This window comes from Colossoma macropomum, unplaced genomic scaffold, assembly GCF_904425465.1.
Source record: "Colossoma macropomum unplaced genomic scaffold, Colossoma_macropomum, whole genome shotgun sequence".
In the NCBI taxonomy this organism is placed as follows: Eukaryota; Metazoa; Chordata; class Actinopteri; order Characiformes; family Serrasalmidae; genus Colossoma; species Colossoma macropomum.
This window is the reverse complement of record NW_023494791.1, coordinates 48,307,316-48,334,505: the sequence shown is the minus strand read 5'-3', so window position 1 is coordinate 48,334,505 and position 27,190 is coordinate 48,307,316. Positions and strand designations below refer to the sequence as shown.

Below are 27,190 nucleotides of genomic sequence, written 5' to 3'. Positions count from 1 at the left end.
TGTGCCAGCTGTAAAGTTTGGTGGAGGAGGGATGATGATATGGGGCTGTTTTTCAGGGGTTGATCTAGAACCCTTAGTTCCAGTGAAGGGAAATCTTAATGCCTCAGCAGAACAAGACATTTTGAACAGTTGTGCACTTCCAACTTTGTGTGAACAGTTTGGGGAAGAACCGTTTCTGTTCCAGCATGACTGAGCCCCAGTGCACAAAGCAGCTCCATAAAGGCCTGACTGGGTGAGTTTGGTGTGGAAGAACTTGACTGGCCCTCACAGAGCCCTGACCTCAACCCCATCCAACACCTTTGGGATGAACTAGATCCAGACCCTCTCGTCCAACATCAGTGTCTGACCTCACAAATGCTCTTCTGGATGAATGGACACAAATTCCCACAGACTCTCTCCAACATCTTGTAGAAGCTTCCCAGAAGAGTGGAAACTGTTAGAGCTGCAAAGGGGGACCAACTCCATATTAATGCCCATGTATTTAGAATGGGACTCATAAAAGCTCCTGTGGGTGTGATGTGTAGGTTTGTCCATATAGTGTATGATAAATCTATAAGCTACCTTTATTTGTAGCTACATTAGCCTCATAACTTCAGTGCTAAAACTAAAGAAGCAAACTTCAGACACCAAACGTGTCTCAGCTGATCGACTATGTTTGTTGATAGGAGACAGGGTTGCATTTTTGGTCTAACTATCGCTTTAATGTTGTGCTGTGTTAGATAAGAAGCAGCGAGCTGGAAGATCTCACTCTCGCAGCGCGCAGAGCGACGGCCGACACAGAGCCGGACTCAACGGCCACAGAATCTACATCGGCTACCCTACTGACCCCGACAGCAGGTACGTACACACAAACCACACTGCCCATCAGAGGTTTGAGGACACATGCTGATAATGGACAAAGAAAACATGATCAATTGGATTAAAGGAGTGCACATTTCTCAGGAGTGCCTACATGTGGCCACAGAATCTACACTGCTGAACCAAAATAATACACATTAATAGATCACATTATATAATCACATTAATAAATCTGATTTTCCACAGGTTCCACATTCACGGTGGACCCAAACCTCCCCCGCTGTAACACGCCGTGAAGTTTGGAGCTGTGATCTTTGTGGTTTTCATCCTGAACTTTGTGCATTTCTGTAAAAAAAATTGTAGAATATGTACAAATTTTTTTGTTACCACATTGAACATACAAATGTGTTCTTGTATTGTTTTTTATTTTATGCTGGATTACATATTTCTACAGAAAATATAATATATTGGAAATACATTACAGTATATTTCATTTATGTCTTCTATTATGTAACAATTAGCTCCGCCCACACAACCTGATTGTTTAAAAAACATTCTACCTGTGCTTTTATGTCTGATAAAACATTGTTTTACCATACCTGTATCATTCCACTGAACACCGGTTGCTAAGCAACAACAATGGCTGCTTTACTCCAAGCTGCTGGAACTACTTTTTTGGCATAAGGAATTGCCAGTATTAAAACGTGTATTTGAGCCAACGTTTGGGCTTTCTGTGCTTTATCGTTTATAAACGCAAAGTAAAATCATTGTACAAATGTGACAGAACGCTGGAGGTGATTTCTGACTGTGAATAAAATCACGGCTGGGATGATGTTTATCAGAACACACCACCTACAGTTTTCTTTTTCATGAATATAGTAATAAAATGTCCCTTTACTTTCCTATTCATGTATCTCCTCACAGTTTAAAGGGCCCATATCATGGAAAATCGCATTTTCCTTACAGCTGTAGTGATATAGAAACACTATTTTAGAAATATGTCTATGGAAAGTAAGCCTCAAAGACAGCCGGTTTTCAATTAACTGTTGTTGTGATGTCACAAAAACCAACACAGTTGCATATATTCACCTATTTAGCCTACAGACAATTAGCCCCACTCATTTACACGGAGGAGTGTTTCAGTCTAGAACGCTAGGCTGGAGTGCAGGGCAGCCAATCAGAACAGAGCTTATTTAAATATATCAATTTTAAAGGCACAGTAACTAAAACAGCCTGTGGTTGTTAAAAAATTAATTAGGACTGTTTTTGGTACATAAAACCACACACACGTTATAAGTGGATCTGAGGCGGGGGGGGGGGTACAAGTACAAGTACAAGGAAAATGTAGGATTTGGGCCCTTTAAACCTATATTCCAGTGTTTTCCTCTGGATTTCATGTGAATCTGTGAAGTTTAAAGGCAGTTTGACTCTTATATCTGGGATAAGGTCTGAAACACATGCGCCGGCCAACAGACTGACCCTTGTGCCAGTCCAGTTTGGCATAATCTGCCTCATCAGGTCAGTCTGGCCTTCAAAGCAATTCACATAATCCAGATTAAACACACCTCTGTCTGGATTACTGCCCTCACTCAGACACAACGAACAGACTCACTGGACCACTCTCTGCTGCCTTTCTCTCTCTTTATCGGTCTCTCTGTCTCTCTAATAATAACAATAATAATAATGATAATAATAATAATATTAATAATAATAATACTTCCACAAGAAAAAATACAAAGGATAATTTATAGGACACTCTTTAAAAACATGGTTCTTCAAGGGTTCTTTAGCTGTTCTATTCATACCATGGGTTCTGTGTTCTGTATGGAAACACTACATGCTTAAATGCTTCCTTGCAAAGTTGAAATTATTCTATAGATTAATGGAGAATGTGTTGCATGTGGTTCTATATAGAACCTTTTTGAAAAGGGTTCTATTTAGCACCAAAAAGGGTTCTTCTATTGCTTCAAGCTTTACATCATAACAATACCAGAACCCTTTTTGGTGCGATACAGAACCATATACAACACATTCTCCATCAATCTGAAGAATGATGCAGAACCATGCAGAGAAGCATTTAAGCATGCAAATGGTTATAATTAGAACTCATGGTTCTGAATACAACCGTTGCATTTACTAATTCAAGTTGAATGTTCTGAAGGTGCTTAAATACATTTAGTGAAGTCTGTATGGCTCCTGTGGTTGGTAGGTTGCAGTAGCGTACATTGGCCACCAGATGTCACTGTGGACGCTGTTAAATCTCAGCGTAAACTCTTCATCTTCACTGCATGGAAAAGGTTTTTGATTTTGTTGTAATACGAGCTTGTTTGCAACAACTTTCCAAATAATTTAACACATTAAACAGAAAGTTGTTTATAAAAGGCAATTTTTCTTAAAAAATTTCAAAGAAGTGTTGGAAGCCCTGCTTGGTCAATAAAAACCACCTTGTTTAAACCACCTTTGAACCAAAAAAGTGTCAATATGAGCTTTTAAGAATAGTTAATAAACTATTAACAATAACAACAGTTTTAAAAACTGTCAAATCGTTAATTAGGCAAAACCTGCTCCTCAATGAAGAGTCTTCATATTAAGGAAAACTCTTTGATGACCATGATGCCAAGTAGGCAAGCTGTCCACAAAGTTCAGAATATGAGTGGATCAGACACAGCAGTGCTGCTGGAGTTTTTAAACACCTCAGTGTCGCTGCTGCACTGAGAATAGTCCACCAACCAAAAATATCCAGCCAACAGCGTCCTGTGGGCAGCGTCCTGTGACCACTGATGAAGGACTAGAGGATGACCAACACAAACTGTGTAGCAGCAGATGAGCTATCGTCTCTGACTTTACATCTACAAGGTGGACTGACAAGGTAGGAGTGTCTAATAGAGTAGACACTGAGTGGACACAGTGTTTAAAAACTCCAGCAGCACTGCTGTGTCTGATCCACTCAGACCAGCACAACACACACTAACACACCACCACCACATCAGTGTTAGTGCTGAGAATGATCCACCACCCAAATTGTTCCTGCTCTGTGAGGGTCCATGGGGGTCCTGACCACTGAAGAACAGGGTAAAAGGGGGCTAACAAAGTATCAGAGAAACAGATGGACTACAGTCTGTAACTGTAGAACTACAAAGTGCACCTATATAGTAAGTGGAGCTGATAAAATGGACACTGAGCGTAGAAACAAAGAGGTGGTCAGAATGTTATGCCTGATCGGTGTATATATATATTATGAGTTTACCCCCCTTTTCTGCACTAACAGCTTCTACACTGGACGTTGGAACATGGCTGTGATGATTTGATTGCATTCAGAACCAGAACTGGGAATGACTTTAAGTGACTAGGTTTGTGAGACAGTGCTGCAATGCGCTCTAGTGTCCTGAGGGGGCGCTCTTCTATGGAGCTCTATGGGAAACATTAGCAATGGGCAGCTTCAGCGGAGGTGAAGATAAACATGCAAACATCTCACACGCCTCAAACTCGCCAAACCGAGAGGTGAGTCCGGCTTTAATACTCAATATTACTGAGACATAAAACAGCCAGGCAGCCGGTGTGTGCACAGTGTTTCAGGCTGGAGGCTGAGTTAGCGTCGCTGCTGGGCTAGCATCACTGTTTTTTCTCTGTTTTGAGTGTAAATATTGCGTTATTACTGCCCAGTCTAAGTCTGTAATTTCAGAAATGGTTATTTCGGCTCATTCTGGGCGACAATAGTGCGATTTTACAATCAGTTTTCCTTTTGTTGCTTTAGCCACAGTGCTAGCGGTTTTTAGGGAAGCTGGGGTTAGCTTCTTGTTCGAATTTGGCCGTTCCACCTTAAACGCTGCAGCAGTTACATTGTGGCGCCTCAGGCAGCGGAATACTACTGCTGCTCCATTTAAGGTGGAACGGGAAGTTCGAATAAGAAGCTGGCGAATAGGAAGCCAGATTGAACGTAGACGATAAATAAATAACTAAGCTGACCATTTATGCGTTAACTAGCCTATAAATAACGTTTCTGTTCGTTTAAATTCGCTGGTTTGTTTCTGTTTTTCTGTTTCTATGGTCGTAGCTGGCTGGTTAGCCTAGCAGCACGAGTTTCCCCACTGCACTGTAAACAGCAACAGCCCAGCTGCAGCTCCAGCCTCACTCTTTAGTTTTTCCTTATAATTTAATGTGTTTTTTGCGATCTGAAACTCATTTCTGATCCACTGTGAACCAGATGACACTTATCAGTAAGTTTTCTGTGTTTTTCCTCTCATCTTATGCTGTGTGTTTATGTGTGTGTCCCCTCATTTCATCTCTCATTTCATTTTAAATGTTGTGGTTGTCAGTAGGTGATATTGCACAACTACATACTTAAAAAGATGGTTCTTTAAAAGTTATTCAGTACACCATGGGTTCTGTTTAGAACCTTTTCCTGCTTCTTTTCCTGCTTGAAAGTTTCTTTGCCTGGTGAAATGGGTCTGCAGATTGATGGAGAATGTCTGAATAGAACCAAAAAGGTGCAAGCTTTACACCATAACAGTAGTAGAACCCTTTTGGTTCTATATGGAACCATACACAACACATTCTCCATCGATCTGAAGAACAATTTCGCCTTTTAGAATTCCGGGTTCTAAATAGAACCATTGCATTTACTAAATAACCATCTTTTTTACGTGAGGTTTATATGTTACAGGTTTAATGCACATTTTGAAAATATGTTTTTGAGGCTCGCCTGGACAGCAAAGAGGACAGACGCGTTCTTGGCTCAACGGTCTTTTTCATAACACAGCCAGCTTAAGGTTCCTGAGTAGGTTCCAGCTTCAAAAACCCAAAATGTAACCATGGTGAACTTGTTTGGTGATGACAGTTAACGGCGTCCTCTGTTAACCCAGGCTGTGATTAATCCTCATTAGGGCTGGGCGATTAAATAAAATTTTATTTTCAATTACAGTTTTGGCTTCCAACCATTATGAAAACAAGGTAACCGAGATGAAACGATCATTGAGCCGCATTCTGCCTTGCAATTATGCTCTTGTTTTGTCTTGTTGTGGTCGTCAGTCTTGTGTTATAAGTCTAACTTTCCTTTACAGCTGTTCTCCTCCCTAAAAGCCCAAACTCATCTTATTTATTTTGGTCTAATTTATTGTTATTTATTATTTTCATGCATGTTTAGTAGCTTTCAGTAGGTTGTGGAAGTGAACTGCAACATAGTTCATTTTATTTATTTTGTATTTGTATTTATATATTGTCTGTTATTTATTTATGTATGTTTTAGTTATTTATTTTCCTTTTTTTTACATTGTTTATCAGTTGAATTGCATATAAAGTTCAAGGAAATCCACTGTTAAAAATAGAAATAAATGCATGATGTTGTCAGCAAGTAATCGCATTAAATAATTGTGATCTCAATATTGCGATTATGATTTTTTCCTTTATTTTTAGCATTATTATTACTATTTAATAGAATTTTTATCTGTGTTTAGTGGTTTTCAGTAGGTTGTGGAAGTGCACTACAACGTAGTTGATCTTATTTATTTATTTATTATAATGTATATAGATTTAAATATTATAAATTATTTAATCAACTGTTAAAAACACATTTTTTTTTAAAGTTCAATAAATGCATGAAGTTGCCAAAGTCAACAAGTAATCGTGGTGCACTTTGTAGTTCTACAGTTACAGACTGTAGTCCATCTGTTTCTCTGATACTTTGTTAGCCCCCTTTTACCCTGTTCTTCAGTGGTCAGGACCCCCATGGACCCTCACAGAGCAGGTACTATTTGGGTGGTGGGTCATTCTCAGCACTGCAGTAACACTGATGTGGTGGTGGTGTGTTAGTGTGTGTTGTGCTGGTGTGAGTGGATCAGACACAGCAGTGCTGCTGGGGTTTTAAACACCTCAGTGTCGCTGCTGCACTGAGAATAGTCCACCAACCAAAAACATCCAGCCAACAGCGTCCTGTGACCACTGATGGAGGACTAGAGGATGACCAACACAAACTGTGCAGCAGCAGATGAGCTATCGTCTCTGACTTTACCTCTACAAGGTGGACTGACAAGGTAGGAGTGTCTAATAGAGTGGACAGTGAGTGGACACAGTGTTTAAAAACTCCAGCAGCACTGCTGTGTCTGATCCACTCAGACCAGCACAACACACACTAACACACCACCACCACATCAGTGTTACTGCAGTGCTGAGAATGAGCCACCACCCAAATAGTACCTGCTCTGTGAGGGTCCATGGTGGTCCTGACCACTGAAGAACATGGTAAAAGGGGGCTAACAAAGTATCAAAGAAACAGATGGACTACAGTCTGTAACTGTAGAACTACAGAGTGCACGTATATCGTGAAATTGTGTTGAAGTCTCGTGATGTAATGTTTTTGCTGTATTGCCCACCCCTACTGACGATATCCATGATACTCAAAAATTGTTACATAGTTCATCACGATAATAATAATAAAAATCGTCTTATTGCCCCAGAGGAGATCTTTGCCAGTGACTTTCTCCTTTTCTACTTCTTTTCCTTCAGTAAATGACTCTGCTCGTCTGTGAGAAAGGAAAGAAGACGCTGAAGATGCCGGCGGGTATTCAGGGAGGTTTGGGGAGATGACCGCCGTGCTGCGTCCATCATGGGCCCTGACGTCCCCCTGCTCAACGACTACAAGCAGGAGTTCTTCTGGAAGCGCTTCCCTCAGACCGTGCTGGGGGGGCCGAGGTTTAAGCTGGGCTACTGCGCCCCCCTATACGTCTACGTGCACCAGCTGGTGCTGTTCCTGACCCCGTGGCTGCTGGGGGGCGTGGGCACCCTGCTGTACCAGCTGAGGGTGCTGGACGATGCTCGCGCGGGCATCCTGTCCGGGGCGCTCATGCTGGGGGCCGGCGCCACCCTGCAGACGTTGGCCCAGTGTGCTGCACGGAGGACGGGGGCGGTCCAGAGGCTTCCGGCCGCCAATAACATCCTGGCGGACGAGGAGGAAGTGGAATTCACACATTGCGTCGCTCCGGAGACGGTGCGCTTCGTGGTGCCGGGGAAGAGGTTCATGGTTAACGTAGTTCTGCACACGGTGCTGGCCGGCCTGCTCTGTGGGTTGGGTACGTGGTACCTGCTGCCTGACAGGCTGAGCGTGGTCTATGGAGACACCGGGGCGGGGATGGGCGCGGTGGTGCCCGTGTTTGTGCTCAGCTGGGTGACGCTGTGCATTGCGGAATACTCTCTGATCATCAACACGGCGACGGAGACGGCCACGTTTCAGCCTCAGGACACCTACGAGATCACCCCCCTCACCAGGCCGCTCTACATCCTCGCCTTCATCGCTGTGGATTTGGCGCTGAGGTAGAACCGAATCCTTCTCACAACCTAAAGACTCAAACGCTTCAAATTTGTTTTTTAAGCATTATTATACAACAGTTAGTTCCGGCCACGCGAGCTGATTGGCTGAGAAGTGTTCTAACTGTGCTGTTATTTGGCCACAACATCACAAACGCTGTATCACTCCGCTGAGACGCCGTTGCTAAGCAACGACTCTGACGGCTGTAGGAGACGCTCAAGACATTTAAACGTTTTTACTTCTTACTTTGCCACAAACAGAAAATGGACACTTTTAAGATCACATTTGATTGACAGCCGATTTGGTCAGACTCTGAAGATGAGACGACACTAAATTCCCAAACTGTCATCACCACTGAGCAGCTTTTCAGTCGGCAGCTGAGACAGAAGAACAGCTAAACAACCTGGAATCAGCCAGAAATGAACCCAATACCATTCGCCAAACGTGTAGTCTGATCTTCAGAGTCTGACCAAATCAGACTGAGCCATAAATATCAATATCAAGTTCAGCTCAGTTTTGTCAGTTTTTGCCAGATCAGTATTAATGTTGTTTTGTTCCAGCCAGTCTGTAAAGCATCTTACAGCCCATTTAGTTTGGCGAATGGTGTTGGGTTCATTTCTGGCTGATTCCAGGTTGTTTAGCTGTTCTTCTGTCACAGCTGCCGACTGAAAAGCTGCTCAGTGGTGATGACAGTTTGGGAATTTAGTGTAAGGAGCTGGAGAACAAACTGCCGGCTGTGCAGCGAGTGGGCGGAGCTCGTTACTCTGACGTAGCAACAAGCTGCTCGTTAAGGAACTATAATTTGGTGAAGGAACTGCGAACATTAAAACATATTAAACGCCGCGTTCACGGCCCAGTTTATTCATTTATTACTTTATTTATTTAACTGTTGTTTTAAAGCAATAGAACACTCGAGGAGTGTGTTATCACCAATAACATCACGGCTGTGATGATCCACGGTGACCAAATCACAGCTGTGATGTTATTTCACAATAACACACTCCCTCTCATCTTCTGTTGCTTAAATAGCACCACACATATCTGGAAACAGGCCTGTGCATTCTTAAAAACATGGTTCTTCAAGGGTTCTTTAGTAAAGAAAATGGTTCTGTAAAGAACCATGAGCACTCAAAGAACCCTCTGCATGATTACGGGTTCAGTGCATCAGGAAAGGGTTCCTCAGAATGTGCTGTAGATGGTTCTGTACAGAACCTTATTGAAAAGCGTTCCATATAGCACCCAAAATATTTCTTCTGTCGTTACGATGCCAAGTTTGTAACAATAAAAGAACCCTTTTGAGTGCTATATAGAACCCTTTTTCAAATAGGTTCTATATAGAACCATCTATAGCCTGTTCTCCATCAATCTGAAGACTTTGAGTTTCTGCTGTTTAGTTGAGTTTAAGAAGTGTCCTCCGTCCTCTGTGCAGGTGTATGGGAGGGGGCGTGGCCGAGCTGCAGGTGGCCAGTCAGGTGCTGCACGTGCTGTTTGTGGTCCTGCCGCTGCTTTGGGCTCTGGGCATGCTCTCTCCTCTGGACGCCCTGCTGCTGTGGGCCATGGAGCAGATCCTGGTGCACGGACTCGGGGGGTCACCCATGGCCACCAACGTCAGGTACTCTGTCAATCATTTGAGATTGTCAGTCATCTGAATACCCAGAGCATCTGTTCTAGTATCAAAATATCCCACGCTTAAAGCAATAGTTTAACAAATATAGTTTAGGGGAATTCCACCGACTTTTCAAAATTTCTCCAAGACCTAATCAGAGTGGTTCAGAGTGGTTTGGTGTGAAACACTCCGTTCTAGATAAACTTACCGAGTCAGAATTGTTCACAGTGGTGGTGATAGGAACCAGACGTCCACCTCTAAAAGAAAGTTACTACATGAAATGGTTATGAATTCACTGCTTGATATCTGAGACACTGTTTTACGATAGTTTTGAGAAGATTTTGACCTAAAATGTATTTATTTTTAAAGCTGTTCATGGTGGAGATGTATGTGTAGGACATTTTGAGGCAAATAAATAGTTTTTTTCAGATTTTCCACAATTATAAAATCATCAACATTCCATTTAAACTCAGAAGACTCGTGTAGGTTCACTGGTGGTTTTGGACAGTAAGTAAAATGTCTATATTTGTGATGTAGTCATGGCGACCCCTGGTTCCTATCACCACCACTGTAAAGACATCTGAACCATTTCACACCAAACCACTCTGAATCTCTCTGTTTACATCTCACACACTCAGTTATGCAGACACTTTGAAAAACCTGTGGAATTATGTCTGAAGCTGCTTCTTTAGTTTTGCACTAGAGCCACAGTCATTAGGTATTTACAGTTATTTGCTTTTGTTCCAGTTCGGCTCCTCCCACTGTTTGCACATTGTTCAAATTATTAAACACAAACGTGTTTATTTATGTGTTTATTCTGTTTTAGGCTGGTGGTGATGTTCCTGACGTCTGTGTGTGTTGCCGTCTCCACGTTCTTCATCCCCTCTTCCCTTGGCGTGGTCCTCTTCACCGTCGCCATGGGTTACCTCCTCAGTCAGGACTTCACCCAGGTCATGGTGCTTTTTCGGGGCAGAAACCGCGACCCGCCCTCTCTCGGCCTGGGGTGGTTCGGCCTCCCTCTCACCGTGCTCCTCCTGGCTGGAGCCATGACTGAAGCTGGGCTGCTTCACCAGCTCTCCCCCAGCCCAGGTAACCAGGAGTCAGACAAGGGTTTTCCCTTCTGAATCACTCTGAACAGAAATTGGCTATCAGCTTCATACGAGTATCAATAATCTGTAATTTTAAGGGGAATTCTGCCAGTTTCTCAAAATCTCAGCATATTTCAATAATTGAGGTGTGAACAAAGTTATTTAGTTGTTGTTCAGTTGTTCTGTTGTGAAAAGACATAACTTAAATAACTTTAATGGTACTAAATACTTTGGACATCTGGTTCCTATCACAACCACTGTGAACAATTCTGACTCGCTAAGTTTCTCTAGAACGGAGCGTTAAATTATATCGGAAATTTAGAAAAATCAGTGGAATTCCCCTTTAAGTGTTTGGTTTTTGCCTTTTTGAATAGGTTTCTATACTATAGTCCATATATGAAGTGCATTTAGTGTAAAACAGGCTGAACTGAAAAGGGCAAAGTTCTGGCAGAGGTTAAGAAAAGTATAAATATAGTCAAAGAGGTTAAATACACCGTTAGTTAATTATGGTTAAATCTGTAAAAAATTCTTATATATGCATTCGATCATTCAGAATTTTTTTTTCTAATTGGTTGCCAGCTGGAGACGGGTGTGGAACACTGGAGTAACAATACAAATCAACTGGAAAAAAATAATGGCTTCGTTAACTGGTTAACCACATTTTCACTTTATTTTGAAGGTGATAAATGTTCTTTTTTGTTCACTGTACAGTGTCAAAACTAATTTAAATTAATCTTTTTAACTCCTTGGACCCAAAAATGCACTTTTTCATGTTCTTGACTTCATGACTTTCATATTTAATAAGCTTCATTCTAAAGGTGGGGGTCATATGAGAGCTGTAACTGTCTTCTGTCCAGTCAAATAGATGGTGATGTAATTTTAAACCGTTATAATAAAAGAAGCTGAACTCACAATTTTTTTTCCTACTGAAAGTCGACCCATTTTTCCACAAATCTGAGCTACAAACTCAGATGGCGTCTCTTCAGTGATCTGCTCTGTAAAAATTATTTTTATAAAAAAAATACGAAGAACATCTGAGATTTTTGGCTTTCAGCAGTAAATTGTAAGTATATAGCAATATGTTCATGATCATAAAATACATTTTCTGTTAATTTGTTAACCCAAAAATTTGCATGTATTTCATGCAGGCCTGAATTATTTGCCTTAAGATTTGGGCTTGTAAATTCAGATGGAAAAAACAAAATATACCCACGAGTATAAGAGGTTAAAATGACCTGGAATGAATACGGTTATTCACCTGTTAACCAAAAATAAAGTCACCCTGTAACAGTTACAGGTCATTTTGTTGCTGTTTTCGGTTACACTGTGTGGAAAATGTTCATTTTTAATTCCCTGTTAAATGTGTCTGATGGTCTGCAGGTAACCTCAGCTTTGGTTCTGGTCCAGTGGAGGTCTGGGGTTCAGCAGGTTCAGCTCCAGGCCCTCAGGCTGCGCTGGGGTGGCTCCTCATCGCTCTGCTGTTGGTCACGCATGTGCTGAGAGAGCTCCAGGGTGCCTGTGTTTGTGGGGGTTTGTTCCTGAACCCCCTGTACCCCCGGCAGGTCAGCAGCGTCCAGGCTTTCAGGAGGAGGAGTCGGGGTCTGCGGGTCGCTGGACTCGCCCGCAGAGCGCTGCTCAACCTGGGTGAGGAGATTGTGATACGATATTGTTTCTATAACCAATTAATCTGTTGACTTTACTTTGATTATTTGATTAATCTACCTATTCTGCGTTCTTCAGTTCCTCTCTTTGCTGCTGCCTGTTTGACAATCGATTTCTTTAATGGTTCAGTGAAACAATAGAAGCCATATCATAATCATAACAGAGCACTCTGTAAATGAAACAGTAGAAGCCATATCGCCCCCTACACTTCCTGTACTGTATTACAGTCTGTCAGAGTGACTGTGTGGATCATATGAACATTATAGAGGCTTTTTAAATGAAACAGTAGAAGCCGTATCGCCCCCTACACTTCCTGTAGTGTATTACAGTCTGTCAGAGTGACTGTGTGGATCATATGAACATTATAGAGGCTTTTTAAATAAAACAGTAGAAGCCATATCGCCCCCTACACTTCCTGTAGTGTATTACAGTCTGTCAGAGTGACTGTGTGGATCATATGAACATTATAGAGGCTTTAGTTTTTGAATAAATAGTTTATTTTTATTTTTTGACTTTATTTTATAATCAGTTGTATTAATGTACTGTGTAAACATTGCAGACATTGTTTAGTGCAGTGGTTCCTAGAACCGGTCCCATTTTTCTGCTCTCCAAGCCCATTTTAACTTGGGAAGATCTTGTTCATTGTCTGATTTGTTGAATCAGATTTGTTAGAGCGTCAGAATGTGCTGGGCAGGGATTCTCCAGGACCAGGATTTCGTTCTTTAGTATAAAACCACATGTAAAAACCTCACATCTGTTTGTTTTTGTCCTTTTTTCGTTCAGTCTGTCCGTTAGCCATGATTGCGTTCCTGGCCATGGATGCATCCTTGCAGAAGCTGCACACGGCCTCTTTGGCTATCGGCTTCACACGAGCCTTCAGAGTGGTAAGTCATCAATGAATCAGTATAGGAATGAATATATAAACAATGCAGTATCGATATAGTTTTGTTTCCCTTCACAGTGCTGCTTAGTGACTGACAGAAATCCTGTTTGTTTGTGAAGTGTGCAGAACATGATTATAGACTGTTTAGATGCAGCTGATGAGATCTTGTATGTGTGCTTTAGGTGTGGCAGAGCAGTGAGGATGCCCTGCTGCAGATGGTGGTGGTGGTGGTAGTGAGGCTGGCAGATGGAGATGGCACCGCACGTCACTGGCACGATCTGGGCACCGGAGTGCAGCTCATACTGGTGAGTTTGAATATCAGCTAAGAGACTAAATCACAGTGGTCAACGTTCTCTGCAACAAAGTCAAGTCAGGAGGCTTTTAGTGTTATTCCATCTATGTACACAGTGGAGCGGTATTATGTTCCACCAGGAACATGGAACAAAATAGACAGTGCAAAGTGCAAACGTGCAGACGTGAGTGTGCAAAGAAAATTAAACTAGAAACAACACAATAAATACGATAAATAAAACAGACATTAGACACAGTAAACAGACAGGACAGTGCAGCACCGACACAGCACTCAGTTCTGAGCATGAGGTAGTGAGAATAAGGTTCAAAGACATTTAACATGCTGTGATCTGCGAGTTACGCAGTCAGGTAACGTACGTGAGCACAGCAGATACTGAGGTACGATAAGACTATGGATGGTGACTGGTACTTGAGAAAACAAAGTGTAAACACAGTGTTAGCAGCAATGTTCCAGATAGTGCAAGTAGAGCATCAAAAGAGGAGCGTGAGTGTCGTGTATAGAAATCGTAGAAGGCTTACAGGCTCCACTGACCTTTTGTCATTAGGTAGGGGTGGGCAATATGATGATATTTTATCATTATTGTGTTAAATTCTGTCACAGTAAGGTGTTCAATCATATTGTGGACGTTGTCAGTACTTAAAGAACACAGACTAAGTACATGTTTCTTTACAAAGTGAGCACAATTAGGCCTGTTTAACTGGATTTAGGGCAGCACAGTTTGTAAAACATTGAATAAAACTAATTGTAGTTGCAGGTTATTCATTATAATTATTTTAGGATTATATATATGTAGGACTACAGGTTTTAATATGTCTGTTCCAACTTAGTAAAACTCAGAAGAATAAAATATCGTGACGCATATTCTGTATTGTGAAAATCTCTTGAAGTATCATGATATTTTTTTGCCTTATCGCCCACCCCTGTGTTAAAGTCAAAGTCAAACTGAAATCAAAACTCATAAATCAGTTTTTTATGTTGTTAATTTGTGTATTTTGTCATATTCAGCACGATTCATCGTATGATATCATTTCAAAGATTCCCTTTTTTCTGTAATCTTCCATCAAAGTATAATGACCTTAGCCCCGCCTCTTAAATGTGTTCTGATTTTTGATGACATCACTGTGCACCAGCAAGCGGAGAAAAATAATATTAACCAGTAATATCATATTTCACATTCTCCTCCATCCAGTCCCGCCCATCATAGAGAGAACACACTCTGCTAGCTCAGAGATAAAGAAATAACAAAGTAAAGTCATAAAGAATTGAATTCATTAAATAATTATTGTCACTGTGTAGCACAAAAATCATGTGATTTCATAAAAATCTCTCTCTCTCTCTCTCTCTCTCTCTCTCTCTCTCTCTCTCTCTCTCAGGTGTCTCTGGTTTCTGACCGTCTCTCTCAGTTTTTGGCGAAGCTGAAGTTTACTCTCACCGTCCTCATCACGTCGTGGACAGAGACGAAGCAGCGCCGCCAGTCTGCCGGTGCCCTGTTGGCACTGAACGGGGCGCTGTGCCCGCTGCTGCTGGCTGTGGTGCTGCTGTCCGCCCTGCTGGCAGCCCCCCTGCTGCCCCTCTTCACTCTGCCCATCTTTTTGGTGGGTTTCCCCCGGCCGCAGCGCTCGTGGCCCGAAACGCCTGGTACGGCCTGTCCGTGCCCTGATTCCGTCTACTACCAGCAGCTCAGCACCAGGCTAGCATCAGCGCTAAAACAAGCGTTTGCTAATGGAGTACTAGGTGAGCCACACACACACATATATATATATATATATATATATATATATATATATATATATATATATATATATATATATACACACACACACACACACACACACACACACACACACATTCAATAACACACATGTTTAAAAAAGATTACTGGGCCTGCTGTGACTGGTTGATGTGGTCAGCTGCATCACCGCTTGTTGAACGTTACTTTGTGTTTCCCAGGTTCTTGTTTTCCGGGTTCTCATTTCCTGTGCCGTTTCCAAGATCGTGTGGCCTGGGTCACTGTTCTGGAGAAAGGCTACGGCTACTGCACGGTCAACATTAAGGTACTGTAGTTCTGAGGGATGGGTGAGTTAAGGGTGGAGTTTTGGTCTCAGAAGTGGGAGAACACTGTGAATTTGGAGTTTATTTTCCTCATCTATAATAGCATCGTCTCATAGCTGTGTAACCGTGGAAAAGAGGGGAGTATAACTGTGGAAATAGCTGTAGACTGCAGGGATCGGCAACATGCGGCTCCACAACAGAATTAGATTGCTAGGTAAAAATAAAATAATCCTCCTTTACAGTAAAATAAAGCTCTGCTGATCGTTCAACACAGTTTAACAATAAATGGTCTTAAACTCTGGAGTTAATGTAGAACTGCTAATTCACCCTTTAACCCTGAAGATCAGCGCAGACTGCTGGTCACCATAGCAACACAGACAACAATCTTGCCTAGCTAGTAGCTAACGAAACGGCAAAGAGAAAGATTTAATACGAACATCGATAATTTGGAGACGATGGACTTATTTGCATTTATAATCACTCCAGCTGGTTTCCTGATACGTTTAATCTGCAACGAGAAACTGAAACACTAAAAAGTCACAAATCTCATCTTCTCAGCTTCTTATTCAGATGTTCCCGTTCCACCTTAAATGGTACAGCAGTTACATTCTGGCGTATCAGGCGTCATTTAAGATGGATCAGGAAAATTCAAACAAGAAGCTGGCGAATGAGAAGCGACTTCAGCCTCGTAAAAAGTCGAACATTGAGAGACATTTTACAAGAAATTGTTCTACGTTGGAGGAAAAGTTTCCTGCTGGAGATGCGAGAAAAGCAGCTATAGCTGAGCTAAAGCTTAAAGCAGAGCAAAGTAAGTCTGAGTTTTCGTTTATATTATATTTTAGCCTTTACTAGCACATACTCAGACATATTTACAGCCAAGATGGTAAAACTTTACTTCAATAAAATGGACTTAAAATGTTGTGGCTCCCAAAGTGGATTGATTATTGTTGAAAGGACAAAATGGCTCTTCTTAAAGTTTAGGCTGCCGACCCCGACCTAGTGTAACCATGCAAGTGGCCGTAGCATAACCATGGATCTGAAGGTAGCCTGTATGATCCATATATCAGTGAAGCAGTCATATTTCAGATGGATTTGTGTCAGTCTGTGCATGTTAGAATTCTGTTTTGTATTATTCGGATTATGAGAGCTGGAGTGTAGACCTGTGCTGTTTACAGATTTCGCCACAGTTCTAGATCACTTTGGTGGAAACTATTATGCCTGTGTCTGTTCTTTTACAGAACATTTGAGTTTAAATATTTGAAGATGAAATATTTAATACTTGCCATGCTGATGTTTTTTTATATATATGTCAGGGTTTAGAGCTGCAGGAGACGTCCTGTCACACGGTGGAGGCTCGGCGTGTGGACGAGGTGTTTGAGGGTGCATTTGACCGGCTGGAGCGTCCGGGCCGTTTCCTGCGCTTCCTGAACCCTCACTGGGAGAACTCCCTCAGGCCCTGCTCCGCCCTGCCCGTCCGGGTCTACTCCGATGCCCGGAACGTTCTGACTGGCATCATCGACTCACCCGACCACCTGCGCCAGCTCCGCTCCGACTTTCTGAAGACTCTGGTCTGGATGCTGCTGCGTCACTGCCTGCAGGACAAGGCTTACGCCGTCCGCAGGGTCAAAGGCCACTCGCTGCAGCTTTCTGGCCGCAAGTCTCAGAGCTCCCAGCACCCCGAGCCCGGTCCAGGTGATGTTAAAATGGCCATGGCGTCTCAGGGGCATCCAGACTCCTCCTCCTCGCCTAACCTGAGGGGGCGGGACAGCTCCAGCTTGTCCTCGTTTGCCGATTGGTCGGATGAGGACGACCTTTTCGGACCCGTTCCTGCGAGAAAGCCGGTTAGGATGATAATGGTGCGGACAGAAGAAGGTCAGACTGGCCTGGAGTCCGGCGTTTCTCTGCCTGGTTCTGCAGAAATACACAGTCTGTATGAGAACATGGCACTGGCTTCTTTGCCCACGCTGAGGCCGCTGGGATTGGGCCTTGGCATGGGATTCGGCTTGCCTGCAATGGACAAAGGCAGGGACCACCAAATCCCAACTGTGACCACCACCACCACCACCACGCCATCCATAGACCCCACCCAGCCTCTTAATTTCTCCTGCCCACACTCAGAAAGCCTTTCCCTGGCCACAGCCTGGAGGAACGCCCCCCTGCCCTCCTCCAGACTCCAGGCCCTTCGTCCCTGCTTCCCCGAGGACTGGTTTCACTTCTGCCTGTCCCGGTTCGTAATGGAGGGCTTCTGGGAAGGGGAACCTGAACAGGTGTGGAATACTTTGCAGTTGGCTTGGGTTTGGTGTTCTAATTTGTAAAGCATTATTTATTAAACATCGAAAATAATCCCCGTAGAGCCACATCACGAAAAGCCACAGTACAAATTTCAGAAAAAAAAGCTGCTGCTGTGTCACAGGGGTGGTCCCCTCGAGATGATTCCTTCTTCAGTACCTTTATTAAGGGTTCATAATTGTACCATATAATATTGAAATTATGTTGAAAGTTGTATTGACTCCACACATCCTGTCTGACTCCAGACTTTTCATTTTATTATTCTTTTAAAATACATTAGGTTATGAAAAGGTGCAAATACATATATATGCATTAGCTAACGTTACTGGCCCAGTCACAGTATGACTTATTTCAGCTGCTGATTAATTAAGTTGTAAACAAATACGAAAAACAATTTCATCTCTTTTTTGTTCATTATATGCAGCTATTAAACTACAAGTCTGAAGTGGCCAAATTGGCAGATTAGCCATCTTGCTTCCTAACTGCTCCCAACTGAGTATCATCAGTACTGATATGCCGTCTTTAATTACAACATGCGAATAAATGCCTGTTGATTGATCACCTTCGGATTAGGACCGAATGGTTCACCTACATTTTCAACAACGTATCAAGTTTAAAGAGAGTAAATTTATCCTAATAACCCAAATCTTGTGAACTGACTGTGGATGAGTACGATCAATCAGAACCAGTTTAACTCTCGTGCTGTGACATCACAACCACAGCTAACTGGCAGTCTGTCATACTGCGTCCAGTGTTCAGTCCTCAAGCCAGAGAAAGAGAACTTGTTCTCTGTTAAAGCGAAAGCTTTTCTTTGCACATCGTGGATTTCATCAGTACTTAAAGAACCCTGAACGACTACATGTTTCACTGAAAAGGGAGCATAATTAATGCTGTTTAATTGGATTGCTTTAATTGTAATTGTTTAATTGAATCGTTAAAATGTCTTCAAGAATCGTGTTAGTCTTTGTTCACGTTCTTGTTTTCTGTCTGGTTCCAGGTGTGCAGAGCTCTGCAGGAGGACCAGGTTCTGAGGGAGCTCTACAGCCAGGTGGCACTGTCGTGTTTGGTGGCGCTGGGCGCGGACGCTGCGGTGCCCAGCCCCAGCCTGCTGTTCAGGGTTTACTGCGGCGACGCCCCATGGCCCGACGGGCTCGACTGGCTCCGAGCAAATAAAGAGCTGCATCAGCTCACCCTCAGGGCTTTTAGGTAACCATAGCAACACCCAGCACATAATTTACAAGTTAATTCTCCAACAATGGAAAACAAGAACTACAAACCGTTGAAAGAACAAAGTTAACTTAAAATGAAAGCAGCTTTTTTATGGCTATTGTTCGCCCCCAACCAAAACAATAGTATGGCTGTATTAAAGATAAGGGGATGATATTTATAAATCTTCTGCATTCTTAATGAGCGTTACTGTTTAGGGGTGCTTTTAGGCCATTTTAACCATTTAATTAATGCAGATATTTTGGAAAATCTCTGTTAAACTGAAATTCAAGCCTGTCAATTAAAAACAGGAACATTCCTGCTTACGAAGAAATCCTGATTTGTAAAGAAGACTTTTTTTGAGGTAAACAACACTGTAATCCAAAGAACAGCAGATATTGTGACAATATCTAAAAATACAATAAAACTACACATTAATTGTATGGACAAAGTTTGTATGTGTAGCCATTATAACTGTTAATGGAGGTTTTATTTATTAAGTCTTGTTGTTTACTTTTGTTTTCACATTTTTTTAGTTATCATAAATATTTACATATATGATATTGCATTCCTCCGAGTAAACCTGATTGGGATTCATTATGTTACGTTACTGCAAACTGACCAAGAAAGCAGGCTATTTTCTGTCAGAGGGATTGTTGAGTCATACGGGCCTTCTTCAGCCATTTTTGTTCATTTCTTGTGCATAACAATAAAACGTAAACTTATTTTACAGTTTATTTTTCAACGGTTTTAGAGTTACTTCACCAGTTTGAGCTTCTGTAGTAATAAGCTGTGGCTGTTAATTTTGTGAGCGTACAGTATTTCTGACTGTGCGTGTGTCTGTGTAGGTACAGTGTAAAGCTGCTGATCGATCAGGCGTCTCTGGGTCCGGTGGAGAGTCTGGAGGAGCTCTACACGACTCTACAGGATTACCACGACAACTGGTTTATCGGCCTGACGACGGAGCGCGGCTGGCATGACGGCGTTCTTCAGGAGAAACCTTTCCTCTTCTCTCTCGGACAGGATCTCACCATGGTAACCGTTAAAGTTCAACTATGTTAACCTTAAGCCCATTTCACACCAGACACGGTAACCGCAGTGTATAGACTGCAGCGTATACACTGCAGGTCTATTTCACCGCATACCAGTAGTTTCCATGCAGAAACAGTGAAAGAAATGCAATGTCTATGCTATAATATATGATCGAGACTAATAAACACATCAACAAATCTAGTAGGTAAATGTTGTGAATACACAGCGTCTCCTCCTCTTCATATAGCGCTACATCACCTGGTGAGAAAGCCAGCAAGTCGTGGCAGCTAGTCCAGATTTTATTGTTGATCTCTTTATGTCATCTGCATAAAGTTTAAATGAGTAATAAACGGGCAGTACAGACGTTTATGTTATGGGAAAACGCAACACAAACAGCAGCCCCTCTTGCTTCGCAATGCATGGAGTGGTTCCAGATTAAAACGCACGCTGCGTCACGTCTGGTGTGTAAAATAGGCGTTATGCACTATGTAAGATTTTTTATGTTAAATCTGAAGGAAATGTCGTTACTGAGGGAGGAGAGTAACAACAGGTTAAAATACGGTGAGCGTGCGCTGCTGCGAGTCGCCTGTGAGGCCTGAAATAATCATTCAAAAGTCAGATGCGAGTTTTTCGCACCACGTCGTACGTCTTTACATATTAATGTCACACACAGACTCAAAACGAAGGTCTGTCTCGATGTTTAGGCCATTATACATTATACTGATGAATATATGATGACAATAGTAGATAATTCACTCACATCCTCAGAAGACGCGTCCTTCACCAAGTTGCCACCATTTAAGGTGGAGCAGGAAAATTCGAACAAGAAGCTGGTGAAGAAAAAAGCCAACTTCAGCCTCGTCCTCTTGTGAACCTAAATGTAAGATAACCTGTATGTTTTGGTGCTCAGCACTAGTAAATATTACTGAGTGACAGATTTTACATTTAGGAGATTGTTGTTCATTGTTTATTTAATAACTGCGCGTTTCACAGTGAAATAGTGTGTCTGCCGAAGCCGAAGTTGTCCATCTTTGTTTCATTGTCTCTGCAAGACGTCTGCTGAGGCCTTAGACTGAGTTCTCTTTCAACCATCTGCTTGGGGAAGAAGGTCGAATCACAACCCACACTACAAAATGTTCTTCCTCACGCTGCATGCAGTTACACATTTCCACTAGAGAAATCTTACATAGTGCAGCTTTATAGAAATAATTTAGCAAAAAATCTAATTACCACGGCAAATTAGACCCTTTTGTCTTCTCATTTCTCCTCTTTTCACTCTCATCCTGTTTTTCTTCTTTGTCTTTCTTCTCTTCCTCTCTCAATTTTCTTTTTTAATCTTCCATTGTCTTCTTTTTCTTTTTATCCCATTCTTTCTCATTTCTTGTTCTTTTTCCTCATTTTCTTCTTTCTTGTCTCCTTCTTTCTCTCTTGTTCTCATCCCAACTTCTCTCTCTCTCCCTCATTCTCTTTTTTGTTCTTCCTCCTTTTTTCTCTATTCTCCTTTCTTCCTCTCTCATTATTTTTCTTTGTGTCCTTCTCTCATGTTCTCTTTTCCAATCTACCTCGTTCTTTCATCCTCTTTTCTCCTTTATCTCCTCCTCCCCCCTCATTTCTCCCTCTCATCTGTCTTATGCTGTCCCTCTGTCTCTCTATGTCTCTCTCTCTCTCTCTCTCTCTCTCTCTCTGTCTCTCCCTGTGTGTGTGTGTGTAGGGTACGTATACAGGCCGGGTGCTGTCTCTGCAGGAGAACCTGGTGCAGGTTGGTGTTCTGAATGAGGAGTGTGTTCGTGGTCAGTGGGCGAATCTGTCCTGGGAGCTGCTCTACGCCACCAACGACGACGAGGAGCGCTACAGCATCCAGGCTCACCCTGTCATGCTGAGGAACCTCACGGTGCAGGCGGCAGACCCCCCTCTAGGATACCCCATCTACTCCTCCAAACCCCTCCACCTCGCCTGCTTATGATGAACACCTACCTGCAGACTCCGACACGCCTTCACCACTTCCACACCTTCTTCGCCTGCCACACCTGGCACACCTGCCGCGCCTGCCACACCTGCCTACGGTACACAAATAAACCCCCATACAGTATATACTGCCTGTCAAAAGTTTGGGGACCCCTGGCTTTTAGCAATGTTTTTAATAAAGATTAGCATGTTTTCTTCATCAGTTTGAAAGAATGTGGTATATTACAGACGAAGTATTTCACCAAAACACTCCATTACCAGCTATAAATGCTAAACACACATTCTGTGTTTTTTTTAGATGAATGCATACTTTATTTTCTTTTGAGTCACTTGTTTATTATGGTGTTGTTCTCCTCAAAATGAACCTGTGGGTGTTTCACAAAGCCGTACATAACGTAAAGGGGAAATCCACCTATTTTTCACATTTTCTTCATAACTCAGTGTGTGAGATGTAATCAGAGAGATTCAGAGTGGTTTGGTGTGAAATGGTTCAGATGTCTTTACAGTGGTGGTGATAGGAACCAGGGGTCGCCATGACTACAACACAAATATAGACATTTTATTTACTATCCAGAACCACCAGTGAACCTACACGAGTCTTCTGAGTTTATATGGAATGTTGATGATGGAAAATAGTGGAAATGTAATAAGTTTTCTTTGGGGACTATTTTGCATCACAGCGCCCTGCATGTATCCCTCCACCATGAAAGGCTTTTCTAAACACATTTTAAGTCAAAATCTTCTCAAAACTATTGTCAGTGTCTCAGTCAATCAGGCAGTGAATTCATAACCATTTCATGTAGTAACTTTCTGTGAGGGAGCTTTTAGAGGTGGACGTCTGGTTCCTATCACCATTACTCAATGAAATTTCAATCAAACCGCTCTGAGTGATCTTGGTTACATATTTTGGAAAATCATCCTTTAAGCCAAAATTCAAGCCTGTCGATTAAAAACAGAGGAACATGCTTACTAAGAAACACTTATTGGTTAAAAAAAAACTTCAGGTTTATTTTGAGGTAAACAACACTGATCAGTAGAACAGTAAATATTGTGACAACTATACATTAATTTTATGGACAAATAGTTTGTATGTTATGTAGCCATTATAACAGCTAAAGAGGTTTTATTTATTAACTCTTCGTTTCTTTTTTTGTTTTGTTTTCTTTTTAGTTATCATAAATATTTACATGTATGTTATTGCATTCCTCTAAATAAACCTGCTTAGGATTCAGTATGTAAAGTTACTGGAAACTGACCAAGAAAACAGGCTAATTTTTATTAAAGGGACTCTGACTAAGACATATAGGGCCCAATATGGTGTCCATGTCTAATACAATTCAAATATATTTTGAAACCAAGCAAAATACTTTATTTATTATTAAAAATAGACAAAATCCTTTTACTAGTAGGCTGTGCTCGCTCTCTCTCTCTCACCCACCGAGCGAGGAACAGTGAGCTAAACATCTAATTTAACTCTAACATATCATTAAGCCTTTCCAGCTTTAGCTAGAACGTGACACAAAGAGGAGAAAAACTTTTTTGATTCTCATTTTCTGTAGGACTGACTCCACTGCAACCATATGTCATCATCAAACAGAATGTTCCCATTTGGTTTATTTGCCATATTTTAATAGAATTGGACTTGTACACTGTTTTAAGACATACCCATCTTAACAGTCAAGGTTCCCTTTAAATACGTTTCTTTGTAAAGCTAGGTGTCCTCAAACTTTTGACATGCAGTGTTTGTCACTTAAGCCAGGCGGTCAATCGCTGCACCCTTAAATATTTGATCCAGTTCAGCCAGTAAAGCTCGGACTGTCGCGCTGGTGTGGCCTCGTCTGAAGGAAGAATGTGAATATTTATACGCGCTGGGACGAAAACGGAGGCCACATGGAGGAACATCAGAACCGTAACCCTGTAGCTCATCTACAGTCTGACGATGCTCTCCGTCTGCACTCCGTACGTTATGGCTACGATAAACTGAAAGAGATCTGTGGCTCTTTCACAGCTGACGGACCCGTCGTGGACGTCCTGGACGTCACGTCTTGATTGAAAACTCAAAGACTTTTTTATTACTGGAATTACTAAATAAATCTAAATGACACTCTGGTGCATTTTGTGAAGCATCTCCGTGGAAAAAAGCAGCTCATGACATTTCAGAATCACGATAAAACACTAAAGGCCTGGAGGAATTCTCTCTTTTTCCACTGTTCTTGTTTTGTTTTAAGCCCTTGAGGCTCATTGTGATCTGCCAGCCCTGATGTAGCTTCACCTTAGACAACCTGTGACACTTAGAGGGGAATTCCACCAACTTTTTTAAAATTTCTGTGTAGTTCAGTTGAGATATAAGCAGAGTCATTCTGATTGGTTGGTTTGATGTGAAATGATTCATTTGCAGATGAACTTACAGACTCAGATTTCTTTACAGTGGTGGTGATAGGAACCAGGAGTCCTGATGCCTACAATGCAAAATACCCATTTTATTTACTATCCAAAACGTATTGTTGATGATGGGGGAAAAAATAATGATCATTCTGAAAAATAATTTTCTATCTGGGGACTATTTTGCCTTAGAATACCCTTTATGTATCCTTCCACCATGAAAAGGATTGAAAGTTGATTAAAATATGTTTTTGACCGAAAACTTTATCAAAAAAACTATCATAAAACAGTGTCTCAGTCATCAGGCAGTGAATTCATATCCATTTCATGTAGTAACTTTCTGTGAGGGAGCTTTTAGAGGTGGACGTCTGGTTCCTATCACCACCACTGTGAACAGTTCAGACTCGGTAAGTTTCTCACCAAACCACTCTGAACGACTCTGCTTACATCTGAACCATTTAATTATGTTTTTTAAATACATAAAATAAATTTTAAATAAATTTTGAAAAATTGGTGGCGTTTTACCCCAGACAGTAATTTTTTCAGCACTTACAAAATAACAACAACCTGTTGACTCGAAACTGACTCATAATAGAAGCCAGTGGCTGCTAAATTCTGCAAAAAAAATATTTGAACGAATGTATTCGTTTACATGCACTTAATAATCCGATGGCTGCAGAAAATCAGATTTTGTCAGTAGTCTGATCAACACAATTATATGCACTTCGGTAATCAGATAATGGGGAAACTCCAGGTCTACATGAGTCAGACAGTAATCAGATTTCTGCTTTACAACCAGCCAATAAACTCACAGAAGAAGACAGAAAGAAGAAAGAAATCAGAGTAAGAGTTTACATCACTGAGAAATCTGATCACTGAGCCGAAATCCAGCCTCTTTATCAGATTTCTTAATCAGATTTCTAGACCTTACTTCAATCTAAGAAATCAGTGTGTTTGCACGACCATTTGAATAATCAGATAACTGCAGAAATCTGAGTAGGGCTGTGTAGGGCTGTGGGTTGCCCTCTTAAAGTAGGTGCTGTTGGGTAATTTAGATATTTATATAGTATAGAATTACAAATACACAGGCTTCTGAAAATGGACTGTGCAGACTGAGTTCTCTTACAGTAATAAGAAGGTGCTCTCAAGTCATTTTGGTACTTCTACACTTCAAACGCTACCAGCTTTGGCTTTTCAGCGTGGTTTCCTTTAGTGAAACAAGATTTTTTTTTGGTGGAAAACATCCTGAGCAAAAGTGGAAAATGTCTAGTTATGACAGCAACTTTAGTCCTGTGAGGATTTTTGGCACTTTTGGTCAGAAACGCAGCTCCACTCGCTCAGTGAAATCGCAGTGAAGCCGTATCAGGGCTGGCTGATATTTCTCTCATTTATTTCTCCCTTTTTGCTGTTTATACTCTGTCGTTCAAAAGTTTGGGATCACCATTCAAAAGTTTGGTATCAGTTTCAATCAAATAAATCTCCTTTGGTTGCAAATAAATATATACACCCATCAGGCATAACATCATGACCACCTCCTTGTTTCTACGCTCATTGTCCATTTTATCAGCTCCACTTACTATATAGGTGCACTTTGTAGTTCTACAGTTACAGACTGTAGTCCATCTGTTTCTCTGATACTTTGTTAGCCCCCTTTTACCCTGTTCTTCAGTGGTCAGGACCCCCATGGACCCTCACAGAGCAGGTACTATTTGGGTGGTGGATCATTCTCAGCACTGCAGTGACACTGACGTGGTGGTGGTGTGTTAGTGTGTGTTGTGCTGGTCTGAGTTGATCAGACACAGCAGTGCTGCTGGAGTTTTTAAACACCTCAGTGTCGCTGCTGGACTGAGAATAGTCCACCAACCAAAAATATCCAGCCAACAGCGTCCTGTGGGCAGCGTCCTCTGACCACTGATGCAGGACTAGAGGATGACCAACACAAACTGTGCAGCAGCAGATGAGCTATCGTCTCTGACTTTACATCTACAAGGTGGACCGACAAGGTAGGAGTGTCTAATAGAGTGGACAGTGAGTGGACACAGTGTTTAAAAACTCCAGCAGCACTGCTGTGTCTGATCCAAAATTAGTGATCGAACATGTAAGCAGATAATTTGACATAAAAACTGAACACACAGTACATTATTTTATCAGTTTATACTTGATAGAGAACTATATACTATTTCACAATGCTTGAAATGTCGATTAAAGCATCTGAAATGCGAATTGGTGCTTATTATAACATTTATATCTACACTGAATAACGTATTACTGAAAATACAACAGACGTCATTCACATGACAAGTGATTCCAAACTTTTGAATGGTGCTGTAGGTCATCGATTCTCTACCCAGTCCTTGGAGCTGACCAGCTGGTCCATGTTCTTGTCCTATCCCAGATCCCACCACACCTGAACCAGGTCAAGAACTCTAAATACCTGGGACAGGTTTACTGGGAGCCAGATTAGAGCTACACTGTGGACCCAGTGATGGGCTAAAAGGTCTGGGTAGAGCAAAGCTAGTAAAATTTACTTCAAATTAAAGTCTAAAATCAAAAAATTAAACGATTCCTCAATATTTTCAGTAAAAAGCATTTTCTAATATGTGCTGGATGGAGG

At 41.8% G+C, this 27,190-nt stretch overlaps 2 protein-coding genes across 2 annotated transcripts in view; both read left to right on the top strand.

Annotated features, from left to right (window-relative positions):
• The window catches only part of lrrc9 (leucine rich repeat containing 9), a 33,317-nt gene extending 32,158 nt beyond the window's left edge, over positions 1–1,159 (top strand). The window contains 2 exon segments of the mRNA XM_036575325.1: positions 720–837; positions 1,045–1,159. Coding sequence (XP_036431218.1) covers positions 720–837; positions 1,045–1,084 — 158 coding nt within the window. The 3' untranslated portion in view covers positions 1,085–1,159.
• Positions 1,160–4,187: 3,028 nt separating this feature from the next.
• Positions 4,188–22,695, top strand: pcnx4 (pecanex 4). The gene is made up of 13 exons (XM_036575227.1): positions 4,188–4,299; positions 7,300–8,103; positions 9,528–9,710; positions 10,531–10,793; positions 12,173–12,436; positions 13,238–13,338; positions 13,520–13,642; positions 15,024–15,384; positions 15,601–15,704; positions 17,016–17,969; positions 18,989–19,197; positions 20,046–20,232; positions 21,941–22,695. Exons 2-13 carry the CDS (start codon positions 7,400–7,402, stop codon positions 22,190–22,192), a joined length of 3,705 nt encoding a protein of 1,234 aa, XP_036431120.1. The 5' UTR covers positions 4,188–4,299; positions 7,300–7,399; the 3' UTR covers positions 22,193–22,695.
• The last annotated feature ends 4,495 nt before the right edge of the window (positions 22,696–27,190 follow it).

Excerpts from the sequence above, each read along its gene's own strand:
- pcnx4 (XM_036575227.1), top strand. The coding sequence starts at position 7,400 with ATGGGCCCTGACGTCCCCCTGCTCAACGACTACAAGCAGGAGTTCTTC. Across the intron at positions 8,104-9,527 it reads GCTGTGGATTTGGCGCTGAG|GTGTATGGGAGGGGGCGTGG; the intron begins GTAGAACCGAAT and ends TCCTCTGTGCAG. Across the intron at positions 20,233-21,940 it reads TCGGACAGGATCTCACCATG|GGTACGTATACAGGCCGGGT; the intron begins GTAACCGTTAAA and ends GTGTGTGTGTAG.